General features: G+C 44.4%; 1 protein-coding gene across 4 annotated transcripts in view; it reads right to left on the bottom strand.

The window, feature by feature from the left end:
• DENND1A (DENN domain containing 1A) overlaps window positions 1-23,926 on the bottom strand; it is a 1,620,172-nt gene that overhangs the window by 279,415 nt on the left and 1,316,831 nt on the right. For all 4 annotated transcript variants that reach the window (XM_029611167.1, XM_029611164.1, XM_029611165.1 and 1 more), the window contains one exon: window positions 22,755-22,811. In XM_029611167.1, the coding sequence (XP_029467027.1) occupies window positions 22,755-22,811 (57 nt within the window). The remainder of the gene's footprint in view (window positions 1-22,754; window positions 22,812-23,926) is intronic.

Here is a 23,926-nt window from a genome sequence, read left to right as displayed (position 1 = left end):
AGAAGTTTTCTGTGATTTGGCTCCATCCTGATGATGTCACCCATATGTGAGGACTAACATCCTGCTTGTCCTGTGAGAATCACGTTTATAAAGGTTTCTTAGGATTTCATTCACAGCCCCTGAAGAAGCGGCAGCGAAACATGGTATCGTGTTGGGCTTGCTTGTTGGTTCAACAACATTGAATGAAAAGAAAAAAAGAAAACAAGCGAAGCGAAGGGAAGTATATTCAATTTAATATTTAAATCTATCAATGGTATGATACCAAGATATTACACATTTCTCGGACCGATGATTATATGAGACCCAGCTTGGATATTAAGAACATTAATTGTTCATTTACCTTGGATGGTATTAAGGTCCGTTCATAAAAACAAATAATTATTTTTGGCATTTTTGATGATTTAATTCTATCAACATGCTTTTTCTGATTTTTCAGTGAATTTTTTTCGGTTGCAATATATTTGGAATTTTCTTGTTTTGTGAGGTATAATTATGTAAGCATAGTTTTGCTGGGATAATTTTCGAAGTGGATTTATGTGCCTAACTACAGTTTGAAAATTGGTGTAACTTATGTGCATATTTGCTGGCTAATTTACGTGCAATGTTACAAAATTACCCCCATTATATTCTGTTGATATAGGCTGGTCAGATACATATAGTTCTATTTCACAGTATTTATTTATTTATTTATTTTTAACTTTTATATACCGAGGTTCCTATATGGGATACAGATCACCCCGGTTTACAAGAAACTACAACTTCGCTCAAAGGCAGTACATGAAACCAGTAAATACAAGAACTAATACAGCTAGCACATAAAACAATACGATACAGGAACTGGTACAAGGAAAATTAAACTGAAACAGTCTGTGATATGATACTTAACTTAAGATATGATACTTAACTTATGATCAGAGTTTAACTGCACAGTCTATGATATGATACGATCCAGGGGACCGGGGCAGGAATTTGATGGGAGAGTATATACAATCAAAAGAAGCGGGTATCGTGTACTAGAAAAGGTAACGAAAATTGGATTAGAGTATGCAAAATTACAATGGGTGAATGTACACGAGGAGCTAATAAAACTTTTGTTAAACCAAGGACGAAGATAAGTGAAAGTACAATGCGGACCGGACAGGACTGGAATTAAACCCGGGCCACAGGACTGATATTAAACCTAGTCTAGGGTTTGATGTCTGGGAAGGCTTGGATGAAAAGGCAAGTTTTTAGTTTTTTTTTTGAAAGCCGAGGGGCATGGTTCCAGTTGAAGGTCCGGGGGGAGTGAGTTCCAGTGAAGAGGACCTGCTGTAGATAGTGCCCGCTTCCTTAGAGCTGTTTTCGCTGGAGGGGCAAACAGAGTACCTTTGTATGCACTTCTGATGGGTCTGGAGAAAGTGTGTTGTTTCAATTGAATGCTTAAATTGAGAGGAAAGAGGTTGTGCGTCGCTTTATGTACGATTGTGAGAACTTTAAAGAGTATCCTGTATTTGATGGGCAGCCAAGGTAGGGAACGGAGGATGGGGGTGATGTGTTCTCTTCTATAGGAGCTGGTAAGGATTCTGGCGGTGGCATTTTGTACCATCTGTAAAGGTTTAATGGTGCTGGCGGGGAGTCCGAGCAGGAGGGAGTTGCAATAATCGACCTTAGATAGGATGATTGATTGTAGCACCAGTCGGAAGTCATTGAAGTGAAGGAGTGGTTTGAGTTTTTTTGAGGACTTGCAGTTTGTAGACGCACTCCTTTGTGGTGTTGTTTATGAATTTTTTTAGGTTTAGCTGATTCTCCAGCCAGGCTCCTAAGTCCCTGACGAATGGTGATAGGTTAGGTTTTAGGGATGTAGGTTGAGAAGAGCATGTTGGGTTGAAGAGGGCAAGATTGTGGTCTTGAGAGATGATGAGCATCTCCATTTTGTTGGAGTTAAGGACTAGGTTAAGGGAGGAGAGTAGGCGTTTGATTGACTGAAGGCAGTCATTCCAGTGGGTCATAGTTTTTTGAAGGGATTCTGTGATTGGAATGAGAATTTGAACGTAGTCTGCATAGAGATAGTGGGTTAACTTTAAATTTGTGAGTAATTGACTGAGCGGGAGCAGGTAGATGTTGAAGAGCATGAGTGATAGGGAGGATCCTTGGGGGACTCCCTGGTTGGAAAGAATGGGTTGAGATTCTTTATTGTTTATCCTAACTTTAAAGAACCTGTTGCATAAGAAGGACTTGAACCAGCTAAGTGCAGATCCTTTAATGCCCATGTTAGCTAGACGTTCTAAAAGAGTAGAGTGTTTGACCATGTTGAAAGCTGCGGACAGGTCTAAAAGAACAAGAAGGGAGGATTGTTTTTTCTCTAGGTTTAGGAGGATGATGTCCGTGAGAGATAAGAGGAGTGGTTCAGTGTTTAGAGATTTTCGGAATCCGTACTGAGTCGGGGCGAGAATGTTATTTTCTTCAATGTAATCCGAGAGTTGTTTGTTAATGACTTTCTCCATCAGTTTAGCAATCAGAGGTAAGTTGGCTATTGGGCGGAAGTTGGCTGGGTCCGTTGGTGACAAGTTTGGTTTTTTTAGTAGAGGTTTGAGAATTGCAAGTTTTAACTGGTTTGGTACAATGCCTTGTTTTAAAGAGATGTTTATGATTTCTGAAATTGGTTTAGAAATGGTATTCGGGATGGAGATGAGAAGGTTCGTCTGTAGTGGGTCTGACGGGTGAGAGGAAGGTTTGAGTTTCCTGAGAATATTTTCTATCTCAAGAGAAGAAGTGGGCTCGAAGGATTCCAGGCTTGTGGTTTGTTGTGGCAGGAGAGAGTGAATAGTGGTCCCAAAAGTAACAAAAGGACTTGTAATTTCTAGTTTTAAGGTCATGAGTGGGCCCGTGTGTGATGCCCGGAGCGCATAAGTGACTTGGAGCCAAGCACGGAGTCCTGCTTCATGGGCAGTTTTGGCTTCTTACCTCATTGGGGCAACAGACCATTTACAGTCTGCTGCAAGCAAGGATCAAGAGGGAGTTTCCAGAAATGCGGCGGTCCTTCCAGTCTCACTTATCAGCAGCCTTTGATGATATCAGCCCTCCTCTTAAAGGGCACGGTGCAGGCTCTTTGTTCCAGGATTCTGAATCTGGCATCTCACGTGCAGCAGATGAGAGACCTTTTCTACCTCCTAGTCTCGTTGGCTCTATTTCACCTTGTGTCGGCAGCAGAGCACGCTAATCAGCCTGAGGAACTAACGCTTTTGCCGGCACGTGAGTAGCAGAACAGCCAGTTAGCGTTGAAATCGCGGCCTGTTTTTGGGTGCCCAGAGCCAGATGATGAAGCATGGTCGGTGAACTGGATCTGAGGGGTGGGGAAGGGACACAACAAAGCCCACACAGGAGGGAAGAGGAGCAAAGCCCAGAATATACCAGGGTGGTCTGAAGGAGCAAGCAAGACAGTGAACACCAAAGCTAATACAAGGATCAAGGGACAGGGAGGAGCCTTACTGCACAACAATCCCGATGCAGGCAGTATGAGTCCTACCCATTACGTGCCGGACATACCGTTGCAGCAGCATGCAAGCACGCACGATCAGACACAACTGTGAGAGGACCTGGCGCAGTCTGTAACAGCAGCACAGGAGTCAAGTGCACCCCTCCAGACATGGAATTGCCGGGTTGGGGGGGGGGGGGGGGGGGATAGTCTGTTTGCAACTGGTCAGCAGAATGCGTAATCCGGACAATTTTTAGGAACCGGGGCAAGCGGGCAATGGATGAACTTTCCACAACTTCAGGCATCAGCACTATTGCCTTTCCCGCAGCCAGATCCCCATCGGCGTGTTTTCCCTTTATTGTCAAACTTCTGGATTTATGGGCCTCTTCTCCCACCTAACAGTTGGAACCCTTGTCATGGTTATCAGACGATGTTATCTTGGCCTTCATTGAACTACCCTGGGGTGCTACAGTGTCCAAAGAAAGAAATCTCTTTTTGAGTTGAACAATGATTAAATAATCCTGTAGCAAAAACCTTTTGCTACAGTGTCCACCATACCCCTGGGGTTATTGGTCAGGGGCTCAAAGTGGACATGCTGCTCAACATGGTCTTGAGTGATCAACTGGAGTCCCAGTGGGAAACGGCAGTGCCACAGTATCAGTCCATCTAGTCAGCACCGAAGGGTCAGCTACTCAGTCCACAGAATCTGAAGCACAACATCATGAAGGTTGCATCAATACCTCAGAGCGCAGACCACCATTGGCCCAGGATGAACATCGAGCAGACATTCAACCTGCAACAGGGGTGGGCTCCACAGAGACCAGCACAGACAATCAGAGTTAAGAGCATGCGAAAGGTGAGTTGTCAGGCAGTGTGGTTTGCTCTGCGCATTTGTCCAGCGGGGCAGCAAGTGTTCAAGAGAGTAAAATAAAAAGGGGAAAGGAAAATGGTAAAAAAAAGGGGAACAGAAAACGGCAATGGGGAACCAGTTTCAGAAGTCATGACACTTCATCTGAATACAAGAGTTCCGAAGTTCAGTGAGGCTAAGTATGGGGGCCGAGGAAGCAGCTAGGGGATCATTGGCACTTATGAACCTGTCTCAGCTATGGGAGAGTGTGCCAAAAACTTTGCACAGGAGGATAAAGAAGCGAAGATATATAAACATCTTCAGGCTGATGGAGGGAAGACAAAGATAACGCAACAAGAGAAAGGATAAAAATGAGGACATGATGCTGCCCAGCAATACGAAGCTACCTCAGAACATAATAAATTGTTTAAGGGTATTCCTTAAGTGATGAGTGTCATTACACTGGATGATCTCTCACAATGCGGCCCAATGCTCAGTTATGCAGACACTATATTGGAGGCCTACTGAGAATATGTCGACTGGGCCTGGGTAAACTATGATGAATGTTTTAGGGCCAAAATTGAGGAGAATCGTTTTATGTCATGGGGGACTCAGGACGTGAGTCTGTAGTTGAAACAGATAAATAAAGCAAATGATGCGAGAGGTCATGGCAGACCATCAACGAAATCCCCCCCTTTAGTGGCTTCATCTGCTGGGTCTTCAAGCACACTGAACAACATCTGCTGACACTTCAACAAGTCATCTTGTACTTTCAAGGACTGCAAGTTCAAGCATGTTTGTTAGATATGTACTGTTCCACATCTGGTAAGTTCTGCTGCTGGAAAATGTTGTTCAAAGATTCGGGAAGGCTCCCTCACTGATATTGTTGGACTGAATGATGGACTGGCTCGCCATATACCCCAAGCACGAGGGGTTTCTGATTCCATACCAAGGCACCATGCCTAGAAATGCTTCATCTACAACGCGGCACACCAACATTGTACAGAAAAAATTGAATACGGAACTGTCTGGGCAGGATGGCAGGCCCTTTTCCTGCTCCCCCATTCCACGAGATGGTGCTATTGCCTCTGGCAGTGGCTCCCAAAAAAGGAGTAAGCAAAGTACAAGCTTATTCAGAACCTCTCTCACCCATTTGGGTTCTCAGTCAACAATCATTTGCCACCAGAGGAGTGTTCCGTGCAGTACCCGTCCTTCGACAGTGCCATATCACTGCTGAGAAGGTGTGAAAAGGCAGTGCTACAGGCTAAAACTGACATTGAGTTGGCATTCTAGCTGTTGCCATTGCATCCATATAGTTTCCCTCTGCTGAGCTTTAAGTTCCATGGACACTTTGACAAGTGACACGTTGACAAATGCATGCCCATGGGGTGCTCTGTGTCATGTGTCTATTTCAAGTTGTTCCGTTACTTTTTACACTGGTTAACAGTGAGATGGGTGGATATGGACATCATCATTCACTATCTTGATGATTTTCTCTTTGTTGGTCCAGCAGGGACGGATTCTACAGCATGCCTTCTCCATACATTTCAAGAAGTAGCCAGCAACTTCGCAGTTCTCCTGGTTAATGAGAAGACCAAAGGTCCATCCATCACCATTTGTTTCTTGGGTATCAAACTGCACTGACAAGATGATATCAAGGTTTCCAGAAGACAAATTACAGAAACTGTGCAACATGTTAGAACAAGCTAACATTGTCTGGATCTCCTTCAGGAGATCCAGACAATTTTGCCTGCAGGGTAATTCCAATGGGGAGAGTTTTCTTGCAGAGATTGGCAGTCACAGCTGGGATACAATGCCCACATCACTTCATTAGGATATCCATCCTATTGCGAGAGGACCAAACCACATGGGCCGCCGTCTTGAAGGAATACAATGGCATGTCTGTTAGGCAGGAGTCAGCAGTATCCAGCTGAGACTTGGACATACAATCTGATGTTTTAGGAGTTTGGGGATCTGGGTTGTACTGCCAGGGGATGTGGTGCATGGTGCCATGCTCAACCTCTTGGGTAGAGGTGGGGTTAACTTCAAACATCACGACAAGCATTATTGTTTTCTGGTGTGATAAACTGCTGTTTACATTTTGAAAAAGTAATTGGCAAAATGCTTCAGGGTGGCGGAGCTATTAAGACAGGTTGTGCTTTGCAGTCTGCGCATCAATACTACAGTTAGAGCATGCTATGTTCTTGGAATACACAATGGTGTGGCCAATGCATTACCTCGCGCTAAATGGGTTCTATTTTGCAACCAGGTACCAAAGGCTGACGAGACGGGAACCACAGTACCAGATCATCTCTTGAGGATTGGACTCCAACCACTTTAAACCTACTACAATGATCTGTGGCCCCCTCAACTTGAGACGCTTACTGCAGGGGATATGCATGGAGATGCGTCTTTCTAAACCAGAATTGGTTGGGAGGCTGGACAGTGTAATTGTGACCTACATCTCATGGGCAAAGGACAGGGGGTGTCCAGGGGTGTGTGGTCAAACAGTTGGCTGGGCTCACCTTTTTTATGGGGCTCAAGGCTGGTAGGACCCCATTAAAGGATTACTGGTAAGGAAGATGATGATGAATGGCTGGGCCAAAAAACTAGGGGCTAAAGAGACAGGAGACATCCCATAACACACGACATCCTAGTGAGTTTGTGGTTTGCTCTATCTGACATATGTAACACTGATTTTGAAACTTGCTTATTTCGCCTTAGAACATAAGAACATGCCATACTGGGTCAGACCAAGGGTCCATCAAGCCCAGCATCCTGTTTCCAACAGTGGCCAATCCAGGCCGTAAGAACCTGGCAAGTACCCAAAAACTGTCTATCCCATGCTACTGTTGCTAGTAATAGCAGTGGCTATTTTCTAAGTCAATTTAATTAATAGCAGGTAATGGACTTCCCCTCCAAGAACTTATCCAATCCTTTTTTAAACCCAGCTACACTAACCAGATCCCCTGGCAACAAATTCCCGAGTTTAAATCTGCCTTGCTTTCTCCATTGCTTTCTTTGGCACACTGCATATAAGGAAGTTGGTGACGGCCTCTAAGAATGATGAAGGGGATATGGGCATCCTTATCAAGAATGTTAGAAACTTGGGTCAGATGTGGAACATTCTTATACAGAGGTCGAAAACTGACCAGGCGGGTCAGGGAGGTACACTTGTCCTTAGACAACTTGATACCCAAGTCAGTTGCACAGTAAAACATTTGGAGGCATTCTTGATGGCATGCCTGAATGGGGGAGGGGGTGGAAGACGCATTTACTTATACATGAGGATCAAGTCCCTCTTTCCAGGTGCCAGTTTGCAGTGGTTCTGAAGCAGGCATTGTCCAGGGTGGGTTTGGATACAGGTAAATTCGGAATGCACTTTTTCTGAATTGGGGCTGCCACCAGTGCTGCCAAGGCAGGGCTTTGCACCGAGGCTATATAGTGAATAGTCAGATGGTGGTCTTCCGCAGTAAAGTTGTATGTTAGATTAGATTGCATACAAACAATTTCTCGCATCTAATGTCAAACTTTTTACTTGCAGAGGCACCACGTAAACTGGTACTCCTGTGGATCATGAAGCATTCCTTCATCCACTAGGCAGCCAAAAGGGCCCAGGGGCATGCATATGGACTGCATTTGGGGCTGGCCCCTCATGGGGTTCGCATCGAATGGATGGGCAAATGTGGAATGCTTTTGGGGCAACTACAGCCTATTCTACATGACAAGAGGGATTTAGTTGCTGTGCCCAACATCATCATTGTGAATCTTGGGGGTAACGATTTGTGGAATATGTCCTGTAAACAATTATTGCAGCAGGTAAAAAGGGATTTTGTTGAGCTAAGTTTGTGGTTCCCTGGTGTCTGCTTATTTTGGTCTGACATTATTCCTCGTATAAAATACATTGATTAGAAACTATGGGGGTGCAGGCATAAGAAATTGAACAGACAAATTGGAGTATGGATGCAGGGCCGCCATCAGGAATTTTGAGGCCCCATACAGCAAGCAGACAGCGACGGCCTGCGCGCTTTGCCGGCGCATACTGTCTGACGCGGCGGTGACGTCACAGCCGCGTCAGACAGTGAACGCTGGCAGGACAGAGCGCGCGGACGAGTCTCTGTCTGCGGTGCTCTGTAAATCAATGCTATGTGAGTCTAAAAGACACGCATAGCATTGATTCTCTCCCTTCTCTGGGGCCCGCACCCAGGGCCGGCTCCAGGTTTCAGTAGGCCCCTGGGCGACAGACTGTCGGAGAGAGCCTCAGTGGGCCTCTTTGCCATGAACTAATACATCCCCCAAGCGCACCTGCCGCCTGGCGGCTGCGGCGGACCCCCATATGTGGCAGTAGATCCTGGGGCCCCATACTGCAGGCCCAAGAATACTGCCCTGATGGCGGCCCTGTATGGATGCAGTATCTAGGAGGGAGGCAGATACTGCATGAGTGGGCAAATGATACCTGTGAGGACCTCTACTGGTAGGACATACTACATCTGTCCGATATTGGCTACAACCTTTTAAACAATTCTTTACAAGAAGCCTTTGAAAAAATTTTTTTGACATATATATAGTTGGCCGTAGTTAGGGTTGGTTTGTGGGGGACAAGAGACGTGCAGGCACTGTCTCATGTTTAAGGCGGGCACCCATGCCAGTGGGGAGATGTAGAAACAGGTTGAAGCTGTCTCACAGAGGAGGGTCAGCATGTTGCCTGAAAGTGTGGGTACCACGCCCGGGGTGCCGGGCTCTCTTGCTTGGAAACGAGGCAGGGAGGTGTGGTTTGAAGGTGTCGCCTTGCTTGGTTCTTATGGCAGGCAGAAAGGTGGGTATGGTCCTGGGTTGTTTCCTTGAATCATAATTCATGCTGGTCCGAGTACAGGGTTAAGCATTTTCATTATTGTTTAAATAAAAGCTGCAGCCTGTTTATTTCTACTTGCATTCTTGTCATGCCTATTATTTCAAGGGGAGGGGTTTGTGTTGCCCAGCTGGACTCGCGTTGCTGGTCACAGCTCACCCGAGTCATTTAAATTACAGGTGACAAGAAATAGGTTACTTTCTTTTGCAGGACTAGTGTTATGGAACTCATTAACAAATGAACTGTATAGAGAAACAGACAATTTAAAATTCAGAATAAAATTAAAGGCTAGGTTTTTTCAGATGTTTATGGGTAAAAACAAATAGGGTTTATATATATTTTAAGTGATTTTATCTTTTTGCGTTCTTACATGCTTATGTATACATTATAATCTGCACTGAACAAGATGTTTGGAAAGACCAGAATATTTAAATAAAATAAACAAATATTTTTCCTGTAGTATTAAGTATAGTAAATAAAGAAATGACTAATAGTAGTTCAGCAAAAATCTAAAAAATATAAACTGTTCTGTAGATCCCTAGTCCAGAACAATGAAATCTGTATCAACTGGCACTATATACAAATAACCTCAGACTAGCATGCATAAATCCACTTTGAAAATTATCCCAGTAAATTTACCTGCACATAATTAAACCTAAATTTATAGGAACTTTACAAACCTGCTTTTGAAAGTGTATAAGTGAAAACCCCTTCCCAACTCACCCCCTGGGAATACCTCCACTCAATCTGGGTAAACTTATTGGCCAGACGTGTGAAAATTTACTCACATATCAGGAGGGCAATTTTATAACAGAAATGCCTTTTTAAATTGCTCTCACAATATGAATGATTATCAGTATAGTGCTTTTCATCTAAATAGGAATCCCACTGTATGCTCCTAACTATAACACATAAGAAACATATATGCAGCCACTTTGGGAGTCAATACCCTAAAATCTACTACTACTACTCATCACTTCTATAATGATATTTGATGTACGCATCGCTGAACAAGCACAGTCCCATCTCTGTAGAGCATACAATTGAATCAAAGCAAACATACAGGGCAAGAGAAACTTTGGGACTTTAATTTATTAAGAAAAAGGTTAAAATTCAATAAGGCTGAAAGCTGGATAATCAGGGGTTAAGATTTAAGAGGCCTCCAAAAAAAGTGGGGTTTTAGTCTGGATTTGAATAAAGCAAGAGAGGGACATGATGCACCAACTCAGGAAGTCTATTCCAAGCACATGGTACAGTCAGATAGAAAGTACTGACTTGAGAGTTGGTAGTAGAAGAAAAACGCATAGAAAGGAGTGCCTTGCCTAATGAACAGAGTTCATGAGGAGGAGTATAAGGAGAGGTAAGAGGTAGTGAGGAACTGCAGAGTGAAGGCTCTTGTAGATGAGTAAGTGGAGTTTGAACGTATGTGGAAAAAGATAGGGAGCCAATGTAGTGAATTGAGAAGAGGGGTTATATGGGTGTAGTGACTTTGGCGAAAGATAAGTTACGCAGCTGAAGTTGGGATAGATGGTAGTAGAGAGAAATGGCTGACTGGGAGACCTGTGAGGATCAAGTTACAGCATTCTAAAGCAGGAGGTGATGAGTGGATAAGGGTTCTGGTAGTATGTTCAGAAAGGAAGGGATGGACTTTGGTGATATTATAGAAAATAATTTACATTTCAGTAGTGTTTTGGATATGTGTAAAGGAGGAGAGAGGACAAGCTGAGAGGACTGGAAGGTTGACAGTGTTATCCACAGAAACAAAGAGAAGGGAAAGAAGGGAAGTGGGTTTGGTGGGGAAGATAAGGAGTTCTGTCATGACCATTTTGAGTTTAAGGTGGATGTGGGATATCCAGGCAGCAATGTGAAAAAAGCAGGCTGAGATTTGGGACTGGATTCCTGATGACATTTCTGGTGAAGAGAGATAAATCTGGGAATCATTAGCATAGAGATTTATTGAAAGCCATGAGAGGAGATCAGAGTAGCAAGGAAATTAGTATATAAAGAGAAAAGAAGAGGGGCCCAGATAAGAGCCCTGAGGAACACCAATTGATAGTAGGAAGGTGGTAGAGAAGGATTCGCCAGAAGACTAACAAAGTACAATGGAAGAGATCATAAGAGAACCAAGGCAGGATAGAGTACCAAAATCCAAGTGAGTAATTGGTGAGTAACAGCAGATAGGTCAAGGAGGATAAGGATTGAGTATAGGCCTTTGGTTTTAACCATAAACAGGTCATTGGAGACTTTGACAAGGTTGTTTCAGGGATTTAAGCAGGTGAAAACAAGACTGGGGTAGATTGTGAGTGGTTTGTGTTGAACGTAAACAGCACATTCAAGTAGTTTGGAAGCAAAAGGGAAGAGGGAGCTGGGAAATTAGCAGGGCAGAAAGGATTCAGTGAGGATTTTTGATGAGTAGTATGATCAAAGCTTGTTTAGGCAGTGGGAACAGTTGTAGTGATAGAGCGAGGATGAGACAGATGGAAGTGATGACTACAGGGAAAATAGAGTTAAGGAGCTGGGTGGGAATGGGGTCAGTGGAATATATAGTGAGTTTAGAGGAGGAGAAGAGAAAATGGGCAGTTTCCTCCAATGTGATTTCAGAAAAGGAGAAGAGGATGGCAGGAGTCAAGGGAAGAGAAGAATAATGATGTGGGGGAGAGGGAGAAAGAGAATGGCAAGGGGCAGGAGAAGAGTAGAGGAATGATATGGGGGAGAGGGATGTAGACTTGATCTGGCTCAGATCTCAAGAATAAATTTATGACCCTTGTCATGGAAGCAGTCAGCCATTCTCTGAGCAGAAAGTGAAGGAAGGATGGAAGACAAAACAGTTTGAGGAGTTGAATATAGCAAAGAGACAGCGAGAGTTGGATGAAAGAGAGTTTGTTAGATGAACATAATAATCTTGCTTGGGAAGTTCAATAACAGACCTGGTAGTCAGCATGAATTTGAAATATATGAAGTTGGCATGGGCATGGGATTTTAGCCAGAGACATTCTGCAGAGTGGACACAGGAACACAGGAAGTGAACTCTGTGGATGAGCCAAGGTTGGGGTTTGGTGCACCTTACAGGATGGGTAAGAGAAAAGGCAAGTATCTAAAGCAGAGGAGAGAATAGTGTAAGAAGAAACTGCCCCATCAATCGATTCAGACAACGTAGTTGAAGAGAGGAGAGATGAGACACTATTGGAGAGTATTCAAGGGACAACAGACTGGAGATCCCTTTTGGTAGTATCTGGATAAGGCTATGGGGAGGGTGGTTTAGTGTAAAGGTTATCAGATGATGGACTGAGAGGGGAAGAACTGAGGTGGAGAACTCTTAAAGATAGCAGTTTGAGGAAAGGACTATGTCAAGGCAGTAGCATGGTTGTGAGTAGAGGTGATAAAGTAGCATTGGAGATCAAATAAGAAGATCAAGGAAAGGAGTTTGGAGGCATAAGGGTCAGAGAGGACATCAGTGTGGAGATTAAAGTCCCTAAGAATAAGGGAGGGGAAAAATGATTCAAAGGAGGAGGAAAGCCAGGAACCAAAGTCAGTGAGAAAGTATGAGGGGGGATTTATCAGGGGATAGATAAATGACAGCTACACAGAAAGGTTGTAAGGTGAATATGTGGATGGAGTGGGCCTGAAAGAAAAAAAAAAAGAGTGGGACTAAGGTAGAAGAAAGGGTTGAAACCTACAGGAGCAGGATTTATAGCAGTCCAACATCACCACCTTGGTCTACAGTGCAAGGTATATGGGAGAAAATATAACCTCATAGACAGAGAGCAGCAGCTGAAGCAGTGTCCTCAGGGGAAAGTCAAGTCTCAGTCAAGGCAAGATGAAGAAGAATATGAGATAAAGAAATCATGAATTTCAGCAAGCTTGTTGGAAATAGAGTGGGCATTCCACAAGGAGCATGAGAAAGGAAGAGAAAAGGTAAGGAGGAGGGGAATAGGGATAAGATTGGAGGGGGTAACGATTTAATATATACAGAGAGTGTGAAAGTTGTCTTGGAAGGCCAGAATTGGAATCAATATCCCCAGCAGAGAGCAGGAGGAGCAGGAGAATACAAAGAATAGAAGTGGTGGTGTGATGACTGCAACAAGATGCTGTCAAGGAATGGAGATGGCTGGATAAGAAGAAGAAAACGATGAAGCTCCAGAGAAGTGATAGCACAGAAGACAGAATGGAAGCTAAGGTAAAGAATATAGAAAATGAGGACAGTAGACAACGTTAGAAGTGGTTTGCAGCAGGGAATAAGACTGGGGAGGATTAGCATCAGGAAGAGTATATGTAAAGGAGCCATAGTAAATAAAAAGAGAAAGAAAAATCTATTGACCTGAGGTAATACTATGGTGTGCATCTCCTGGCCAGTTGGTGGAAGCTTAAGTGGGTTGAAGTATCCTTTAAGGAAGCAGGGAGAAATAAACAGATGGGGTGCAACCTCCCTAGTACCTGGCTTGCTGAGCAGCATAACAGTTTTTGAAAAAGGGTAAGTAACAATTATTATTACCCAGTTATGACTGAACAGACATACAGGGAAATAGAGAACCTTGTCCAAACTGAGACAAAGGCAGAGCAGAAATTCAAATTTCTAAGTTCAGGGATAGTAATTTTTAAACAGATGTGTGGACTCACATGTGTATGCGTTTGTTGGCCTGTGCCCAGGGATGCGGCCATTTTATAACATGCGCGCATGTTATAAAATAGTTTAACATGAGCACATGTGCTTGCAATTTTAATTGGACATACGACTATGCACGCAAATGCCACTTCTACCAGTAAGTGGGGGATTTTAAAAGGCATGCATGCCGACGCCATTACCAATTTTACCAGTTCACTCCCAGTTCGCCCATTTAAGGAATAGGTCTTCCAAACCCCCCTAGTTTAATAGCCTCCCTTCTCCCCTGTTAGCCCTGACCCTAAAAACCCCACTGATGTGTTAAGTTTTTTTTTGTTTTAAGACTTACAAGCCATCCATAGCAGAAGTACAGTTATGTGGCAGGGGACTCTGGCATGTGTCTGTGTGCGTAAGTATTTATGCAAAAATTTAAAGTTAACGAAACCCAGGAACACCCATGCCCTGCCCATAACACACCCACAACCTTTTCCGAACTTTCCATTTGTGCGCATAGCAGCAAGTACATGCGGACACAGGCATCTTTTAAATTCTGCTTGGTGCATGCCAGCACAACTTGTGGGCACATCTCCCAGTTTTGGTTAATGTCGGGCTTTTAAAATTCACCTTTAAGAGCTCTCCATATCTGGTCTCTCTCTAACAGACCATACTTTTCTAGATGAGATTTTGTTTTTTGGTTCACAAGAATGGTGTTATTCTATGAACTGAACGGAAGAGAAAAAAAACATGTTTCTCAAGGTAACTGGTTAAATAAAGCAGAGTTGCTTACCTGTAAGGTGTTCTCACATATGGGTGACATCATATGGATGGAGCCCAATCACAGAACACTTTTGTCAAAGTTTCCAAAACTTTGACTGGCACCTACTGAGCATGCCCAGCATAGCATCAACCCTGCAACTAGCAGGGGTCCCCCTTCAGTCTCGTCTTATAGTAAAAGTACATGCGAAAAATAAAAAATAAATCATAAGCGAACCCAACTCTGCGGGGTGGCAGGCGGGTTTCGTGAGGACTAACATCCTGCTGTCTTGTGAGAACACCTGTTACAGGTAAGCAACTCTGCTTTCTCACAGGTCAAGCAGGATGGTAGTCCTCATATATGGGTGAGTACCGAGCTGAGGATGCCCAAGCAATGCACCAAATGTACCCAAAGATATGCAACAGGCACAACAACTGGGGTGGAATTTGGTAGAGGGCATCCTGAACCCTACCGGGTTGGCGAAAGGATGTTGGTACCTCAGTTCGCAAATAAGTTGCATAGCACAGACTGGCCGAAGATGGAATCTTGTCTGCCAGCCTTGTCTAAACAATAATGGGCTGCGAAGGTGTAGAGAGAGCTCCAGGTAGCAGCCTTACAGATGTCAGCAAGCGGCACCGAGCGTAGGTGCGCTACTGATGTTGCCATGGCCCTGACAGAGTTTGCTTTAACACGGGCTTGAAGCGGAAAGCCTGCCGGAAATACAGTCCGCTAACCAGGAGGAGAGAGTCTGCTTACCCACAGGTTTGCCCAATTTGATGGGATCAAAGGAAACAAACAATTGGGTGCGTTTCCTGTGGGCAGTTGTACGGTCTAGATAAAAAGCTAGAGCACGTTTACAGTCAAGGGTATACAGAGCCCGTTCTCCTGAATTTGAGTGGGGCCTGGGAAAGAAAGTGGGTAGTATAATGGATTGATTGATATGAAACTCTGATATTACCTTAGGCAAAAACTTAGGGTGAGTGTGGACTACTACCCTGTCATGCAGAAGTTTAGTGTAAGGCGGATAGGTGACTAAGGCCTGTAACTCTGCGAGCCGATGTGATCGCCAACAGAAAAATCACTTTCCAAGTGAGATAGCGGAGATCACAGGATTGGAGAAGCTCAAACGGCGGTTTCATGAGCCTTCCCAAAACCATGTTGAGGTCCCAAGAAGGGGCTGGAGGGCACAGTGGAGGTTTAAGGTGAAGCAAGCCCTTCAAAAAGCATGTGACAAGGGGTTGTACTGAAATGGGTACATCCCCCACACCTTTATGGAAGGCGGCTACCTCACTGACATGTACCCTGATAGAAGAAGTTTTGAGGCCTGACTCTGACAGGTGCCCGAGATAGTCCAGAAGCTTTGGTGGGGGACAAGTGAAGGGATCGATGGACATGGAAGTGCACCATCCCGTAAACCTGTTCCATTTATAACGATAAGACTGCTTCGTGGAAGACTTTCGTGAAGCTACTAGGACATGGGAAACCGGTTCTGAAAGGTTAAGAGGTTGAAGTATTAACCTTTCACCATCCAGACAGTCAGAGAGAGGACATGGAGGTGGGGGTGACGAAGGCAGACGTTGTTCTGAGTGATCAGAAGCGGGCCCTTCCCTAAAGGAATGTGCCGGTGTATCGATAGGTCATGGAGAATTGGAAACCAGACCTGGCTTGGCCAATGAGGGGCTATGAGAATCATTAGACCCCTGTTCCTTCGCAACTTCACGAGAGTATTTGAAATGAGTGGAAGTGGAGGGTATGCATAAAGGAGACCGCTGGCCCACAAGAGGAAGAAAGCATCTCTGGGCTGGCAGTGTTGGTTGCGAGTGAGAGAGCAGGAGTTCCCTACTTTGCGGTTGTGAATTGACGTACAGAGGTCTATGTGAGGGTAACTGTAGTGAGTCCGCTACAGTGGGGTTGAGGGACCACTCGTGTAGTTGAAAAGTGCGACTCAGCTTGTCCGCCAACACATTGTCCACTCCCGGCAAGTAGGTGGCCCTGAGGTACACTGAATGGGAAAGGGCCTCCGTCTATATCTGTGCAGCTTCCTGACATAGGAGGTGGAGCCCATTCCCCCTTGCTTGTTGATGTACCACATGGCTACCTGGTTGTCGGTTTGAATCAGGATGACCTGGTTGGAGAGGTGATCCTGAAAAGCCCTGAGAGTATATCTGATTGGACGAAGCTCCAGGAAATTTATCTGGTGCTTGGCTTCCGCTGGAGACCAGATGCCCTGAGTTTGCAGGTTTCCAACATGTGCTCCCCAGCCGAGGTTGGAGGCATCTGTTGTCAAGGTTATTTGAGGTTCTGGAATCTGAAATGGGAGGCCTTGTACCAGATTGGATTGGGTTGCCCACCAAGCTAGCGATAGATGGAGCTGTTTGGTGTTGTGGACTGAGGAGGTCATTGTCTGAGAAGACTGAGTCCACTGCATTACTCTCATGGCGAGGCGAGCCATGGGAGTGACATGCAGTCTGGAGGTCATATGACCCAATACTATCAGGAAATGACATGCAGTTGAATGTTGTCGAGATTGCAGTCGAAAAGCCAGAGAAGCGAGAGTGAGAGCTCGATCCTGAGGTAGGAAAGCTTTCACTCTTAGAATGTCCAAGTCGGCCCCTATGAACGATAGAGTTTGCGAAGGAACTAGCTTGGATTTTTGATAGTTTGTGAGAAAACCCAGGGAGATCAGGAAGTGCAAAGTGAGGCAAAGGGACGTCAGTGCTCCTTGCTGAGAGGGAGCCCTGATCAATCAATTGTCCAGAAAAGGGTAGGCGTGGACACTCTGACTCCTGAGGTAGGCCGCTACCACCACGAGGCACTTGGTGAAGATGCATGGGGCAGATGCTAGGCCTAAAGGTAACACTCGATACTGGAAGTGTTTTGGGCCTACTAGGAATCACAGGAATCTGTGATGTGACGGAGTAATTGAAATATGCATGTAGGCGTCCTGAAGGTCAAGATAGCAGAGCCAGTCTCCCCTTTGAAGAAGGGGAAGTAGAGAACCCAAGGTCACCATCTTGAACTTTTCTCTTTTTGGTATTTGTTCAGAGTGCGAAGATCCAATATTGGGCGCACCCCACCTGACTTTTTTGGTATCAGGAAATACCTGGAATAGAACCCTTGCCCCTGTTCTGAGAGGGGCACTGGTTCTATTGCTCGGGACTGGAGGAGGAGGGAGACCTCCTGCTCCAAGAGTGGTGAATGATCGGATGTTCCCCATGTCAGCCGAGGTGGGGAATCCGGTGGGACAGAGAGAAAGTTGAGGTGTAAACCTTTTGACGCTACTGCAAGTACCCACTGATCTGGGTACTTGCAGTAGGCTGGAGAAGTGGCACAACCGGCTGCCGACTGGAATGGTTGGAAGTGGAAGCTGGGTACTGCTCTCTAGAAAGGAGTCAAAAACTTGCCGCTGGACCTGGTTGAGTGGCTGGCTGTGACTTTTGCTCTCTAGGCTGCCTAGGTTGGCCTTTTTGGTAAGGCTTAAAAGGCCGACCCCTGGACACTGGGGGATAGTATCTCCTCTGCCGGTAGAATTGTCTCTTAGAATCCCTCTTAAAAGATCTTTTGGATGAAGAAGAGGGATCAGAAGGCAGTAAGGAGAGCTGGCGCAGAGTCTCTTGGTGGTCCTTGAGCTGTGCCACTGCTTCTTGAATCTTTTCACCGAAAAGATTATCCCCCGCACAGGGCAAATCAGCCAATCAGTCTTGTACCTCTGGTCTGAGGTCTGAAGATTTCAGCCAGGCCCATCTCCTTGCACTGATACCGGCTGCTGACACCCTGGAAGCGGTGTCAAAGATGTCATACTCTGATCGTACTTCATACTTGCCAGCATCTAAACCCTTTTGTGCTAGGCCATGAAGTTGGTCCTGGAACAGCAGAGGGAAGGCCTCAGCAAAGTCTTGAATCTTCGTGAACAAGGCCCTATTATATTGGGTCATGTATAGTTAGTAGGATGCAATGCAAGAGATGAGCATTGATCCATGGAATACCCATCTTCCAAATGCATCTAGGAACTTCTGATCTTTCCCTGGGGGAATGAATGAATGAGGTTTGGAGTGTCTGGCCCTCTTCTGGGCTGACTCTACAACCGCTGAGTGATGATCCAACTGAGTTCTTTGGAAGCCAGGGGCTGACTGAACTAAGTAGGTGGCATCTGCTTTTCGGTTAACAGGTGCCACCGAGCCAGGGTGCTCCCAGTTTAAGAACATAAGAACATAAGAAATTGCCATGCTGGGTCAGACCAAGGGTCCATCAAGCCCAGCATCCTGTTTCCAACAGAGGCCAAACCAGGCCACAAGAACCTGGCAATTACCCAAACACCTAGAAGATCCCATGCTACTGATGCAATTAATAGCAGTGACTATTCCCTAAGTAAACTTGATTAATAGCAGTTAATGGACTTCTCTTCCAAGAACTTATCCAAACCTTTTTTGAACCCAGCTACACTAACTGCACTAACCACATCCTCTGGCAACAAATTCCAGAGATTTATTGTGCGTTGAGTGAAAAAGAATTTTCTCTGATTAGTCTTAAATGTGCTACTTGCTAACTTCATGGAATGCCCCCTAGTCCTTCTATTATTCGAAAGTGTAAATAACCGAGTCACATCTACTCGTTCAAGACCTCTCATGATCTTAAAGACCTCTATGATATCCCCCCTCAGCCGTCTCTTCTCCAAGCTGAACAGCCCTAACCTCTTCAGCCTTTCCTCATAGGGGAGCTGTTCCATCCCCTTTATAATTTTGGTTGCCCTTCTCTGTACCTTCTCCATTGCAACTATATCTTTTTTGAGATACGGCGACCAGAATTGTACACAGTATTCAAGGTGTGGTCTCACCATGGAGCGAAATAGAGGCATTATGACATTTTCCGTTTTATTAACCATTCCCTTCCTAATAATTCCTAACATTTTATTTGCTTTTTGACTGCTGCAGCACACTGAGCTGACGATTTCAATGTATTATCTACTATGACGCCTAGATCTCTTTCTTGGGTGGTAGCTCCTAATATGGAACCTAACATCGTGTAACTACAGCTAGGGTTATTTTTACCTATATGCAATACCTTGCACTTGTCCACATTAAATTTCATCTGCCATTTGGATGCCCACTTCCAGTCTTGCAAGGTCCTCCTGTAATGTATCACAGTCTGCTTGTGATTTAACTACTCTGAATAATTTTGTATCATCTGCAAATTTGATAACGTCACTCATCGTATTCCTTTCCAGATCATTGATATATATATTGAAAAGCACCGGTCCAAGTACAGATCCCTGAGGCACTCCACTGTTTACCCTTTTCCACTGAGAAAATTGACCATTTAGTCCTACTCTCTGTTTCCTGTCTTTTAACCAGTTTGTAATCCACGAAAGGACATCGCCTCCTATCCCATGACTTTTTAGTTTTCGTAGAAGCCTCTCATGAGGGACTTTGTCAAACGCCTTCTGAAAATCCAAATACACTACATCTACCGGTTCACCTTTATCCACATGTTTATTAACCCCTTCAAAAAAATGAAGCAGGTTTGTTAGGCAAGACTTCCCTTGGGTAAATCCATGTTGACTGTGTCCCATTAAATCATGTCTTTCTATATGCTCTTCAAAAGGTCCAAAAGGATGTTATGAATAGGAATGGACATGATTTCCTTTGGAGCATCGAGAAATTGTAGAAGCTCTAGCATCTGGTGTCTGGAGTCCTCTTCTGTCTGAAGTTGGAATGGGACTGTATCAGACATCTCCTTTACAAAATTAATAAAGGATAGGTCCTTTGGAGGAGAATGCTTCCTTTCATCAGGAGGGGAGGGCTGGGAAGGTAGATCATCAGAATCCTGGGACGAATTGTCGGTCCAAGGATTATAAGGGTCATCACCACCTCCCAAATGTTCTTCAGAAGGAAGTAACAGGGTTATTCCTGAAGGCCCTGTCCTGGGCATCGATGGTCCTGAAGGAGGAATCGAGGGCATCGATGGCGGTATGGCTGGCATCGAGGGAGGCACCAATGGAATCGGTGACATCGATGGATGTGTCAGTGGCAGCACACCCGATGGTGGAATGAAGAGCGGTGTTTCTTCATCTTCCTTCGATGACAAGGGAATTGGCGAGGAAGGAGTCCGGTCCCTCGGTTCCCTCGGATCCACCGGTGGAAGGGCATAGATTATTTTGTCCATTCTAGCCAATAGAGGTGCCAGCGGCATGAGCATCAGATCGGTGACTGGAGGAGGAACCGGTACCGGTATCGATGGAAGTTGGAAGCCCTGGAATGCTTTGCCGATGGCCTCTTAGATCATGCGATCCAATTCCTCACGGAAACCTGGTGCATAAATACCCGGTTCCGGAGTGGGAGGAAGCACTGGCGTAGCCAGAGGGTCCACCGGTGAAGGTGGAATCGCGGATCCCGGCACCTGTCCAAGGGGGAATGCCTCAGTGATCCAGAGACAGAAGAGGACGAAGCCTTTTCTATACGGGGCTTCTTTGTCGGAGGCTCAGACGACATTGATGTTGAGGGTTTAGTGGTATCGATGGCCTGAGCTTTACGATGACTGTGTCAATGTTTTTCTCGATGTTCCCCCCTGGTGTTTTTCCAGAGGAGGAACAGAGGGGGTCGACACCCGTGGAGTCGCCGAGGCCGGTCGGACAGCAGCGGATTCCCAGTGCTGGCGCAACGTAGACGGCACTGGTTCAGATGACGTCGAAGCTATCGATGGAGTCGGGGTTTTTGGCCGAAAGAGAAGATCCATCTTATCAGGTCGAGCCTTGCGAACTTTTGGTGTCATTTGAGCACATTTGGTGCAAGTAAGGACATCGTGGCCGGACCCCAAACACATCACACATCACACAGACCGTGTGAGGGTCAGTGATGGACATTGTTTGAGTGCAGTCGGGGCCCGGACGGAAACCTGACGCCATGGCTTCGACAAAATTTAGTCGCAGTGAGGTCGATGGCCGGTAGGCCGCGAGGGAAAAACTCGACGGGAATCGACCGCAAACAGGCAAAAAACTTACCGTTCGACCGCGGACAAAGAAATCGATAAGGGGACCCCTGTGGGGTAAAATCTTTTGAAATTTTTCAAAGTTCCATGAGGAAAATTCCTGTCAGGAATCTCTGAAGAGCTCCTTAACCCGCGTGGCTACTGCTGCACGGAAAAAAGAAGACTGAAGGGGGACCCCTGCTGGCTGCAGAGTTGATGAGATGCTGGGTATGCCCAGTAGGTGCCAGTCAAAGTTCTGGAAACTTTGACAAAAGTGTTCCGTGATTGGGCTCCATCCTGATGATGTCACCCATATATGAGGACTACCATCCTGCTTGTCCTGTGAGAATTATTTTTACAGTAAAAGCTTTTTTCTGATGACCCTTGCTTCATGTTAAAGTTATGTTTAATTAACCAAGAGCAAGAGAAAGATTGATCAAGCATTTGTGCATCTAATCTAACAATATTCTTATGAAATGAAAATGTATTTTTCTTCTAAATATTTAGCTGTATATCCAGAAACTAAAAATATCTGCTGTACAACACAGTGTCTTAAGATCCTTTGTGCTGGATTTCAGTGCACAGTATTAACGCACAGGTAAAAATTGCTTTAACTCCTGATTTAGTAAGCTAATGATATGATAATGCTTCAGGAGTTAAAATATGCATATAATGAGTTAAAATGTAAACTGTAAACATTATTCCACCACTGACCCAGGCATAAAGTTTCCAATGTTTAAAAAAAAAATGTGTGTTCAGCCAGAGTATTTCTCTTCACTGGGGGGCATACTTAATTTTTGAACGTTTAGTTTTTATGCGTAAAACTCCTTGATGCATTGACAATAAGGTTTACGCTCACAAAATGAACATTCAAGAGCAGGTAAACCTGTGCGTTCAGCTGGATGCATGTTTCTGCTATGGCCTGTGAATGTGTTACAAAACAACCAGAATGCACTAGAGTTTCATCTCCTTCAGATCTAATTCAACCACAGGTGAACAGAAATTATTCTAACATACATCTATATCTGCTGTTTCTTTTAAAAGGTAATGTAATATGAGGAAAAATGCAATTTTGATGTGTAAGAAAAAGGATCTAAGATATACACTCCATCCCAAGTATCTCTAATATATTTACAACATTGTGAAATAGCCAGGACAGCTGGTAATGCATTTTGAAGTGTACTAACAACAGCGTATCAAACAGATTTCTATTGATCACATAATGCTTTTTGTGGCAAAGTATTTCATACGTGGCGCAATCACACTTTGAATAAAATCTTCAAGTACCTTTTGCTTCAAGCGATTTTTCACCTCTTTTATTCCCATTTTTGCGTGATCTTTTGCCTGCAAGAAAAATGAATTCAAGTTGAAATTCTTTTCCCTTCCCCCCTCCTTCCTTTGTCTGTATCCTTTCTATTTCGAGCAGGGATTATGCTCAATTTCAGTCCATCAAGCTTTGCTTTTTCCTGATTACTTAAAATGGGGAGCATGAAAAAAAAATCTCATAATGGTCACAAAAACAAAACAAAGTTGAAAGACTGGAGGAGAAAAAACACCTCCTTAAGTCTGATGTTTTTTTAAAGTCCATTTACTTTTCTTCTCTCGCTAATTATCATCTCTCTTGCAGAGTAGCAAATCCAAGGAGTAGCACATCTGTAAATTTGGAAAGATTGGTGTTGTCTGCATTCTACCATACACACATCATATTCTGAAGTAAACTGTAGTTTTAGCAAAATATTATTTTGTTTTTGCTTAGTATGAAAATTATCCCAAGAAGAATCATCTCATTTTTTTTTTAAATAAACAACTTCAGTAATATGACATCCAACCACTGAAAGAAAAGAAATAAGAATATGGCATGCAATATTGCTATGTGATCAAACTGCACAGAAAATATACAACACATTTTCCAATGGTTTTATGCCAAATAAGATACCCTGGGTTCAGACATAACAGATTTTATATTGTTGTGGAAAGAAAACAGGTAAAAAGTCAAAGAGGTATGTCATGGTATTTAATGAGATCAACATGTTACGCATTAATTACCAGCTGTAAGGACTACTGTAATTCTCTATTCCACAGCATCTTACAATACAACCTCAAATTCTTCTAACTCTTACAAAGTTTAACTTCTAGAATTTTGGTAACAGCCACAGGAACTAACCACATATGGCCAATCTTAAATCGGTTACTTACTCTGGCTCCTGATCGAAAACAAGATATAACTCAAAACTCTTTGCTTTATTGTTAAGTGTGTAAACATGGACTTTGAGCACCTTTTCTAGCTTCTGTTCTGCTACATGCTCATAAAAAACTTTGTTCCTTCCAAATGGTTCCTCTATCTTCTCCTCCTCTGGCTTCAGCCAGATTAATCTGCACCAGACTTCATGAATTCAGGCGCCTTGCCTCAAAATTATGCAACACGATACCACTATTATGACGCTTGGAGACATTCTAAC

Source organism: Rhinatrema bivittatum, chromosome 8, assembly GCF_901001135.1.
Source record: "Rhinatrema bivittatum chromosome 8, aRhiBiv1.1, whole genome shotgun sequence".
In the NCBI taxonomy this organism is placed as follows: Eukaryota; Metazoa; Chordata; class Amphibia; order Gymnophiona; family Rhinatrematidae; genus Rhinatrema; species Rhinatrema bivittatum.
Note: the sequence above shows the minus strand (reverse complement) of the source record. Positions and strands in the feature narration are given on the sequence as shown.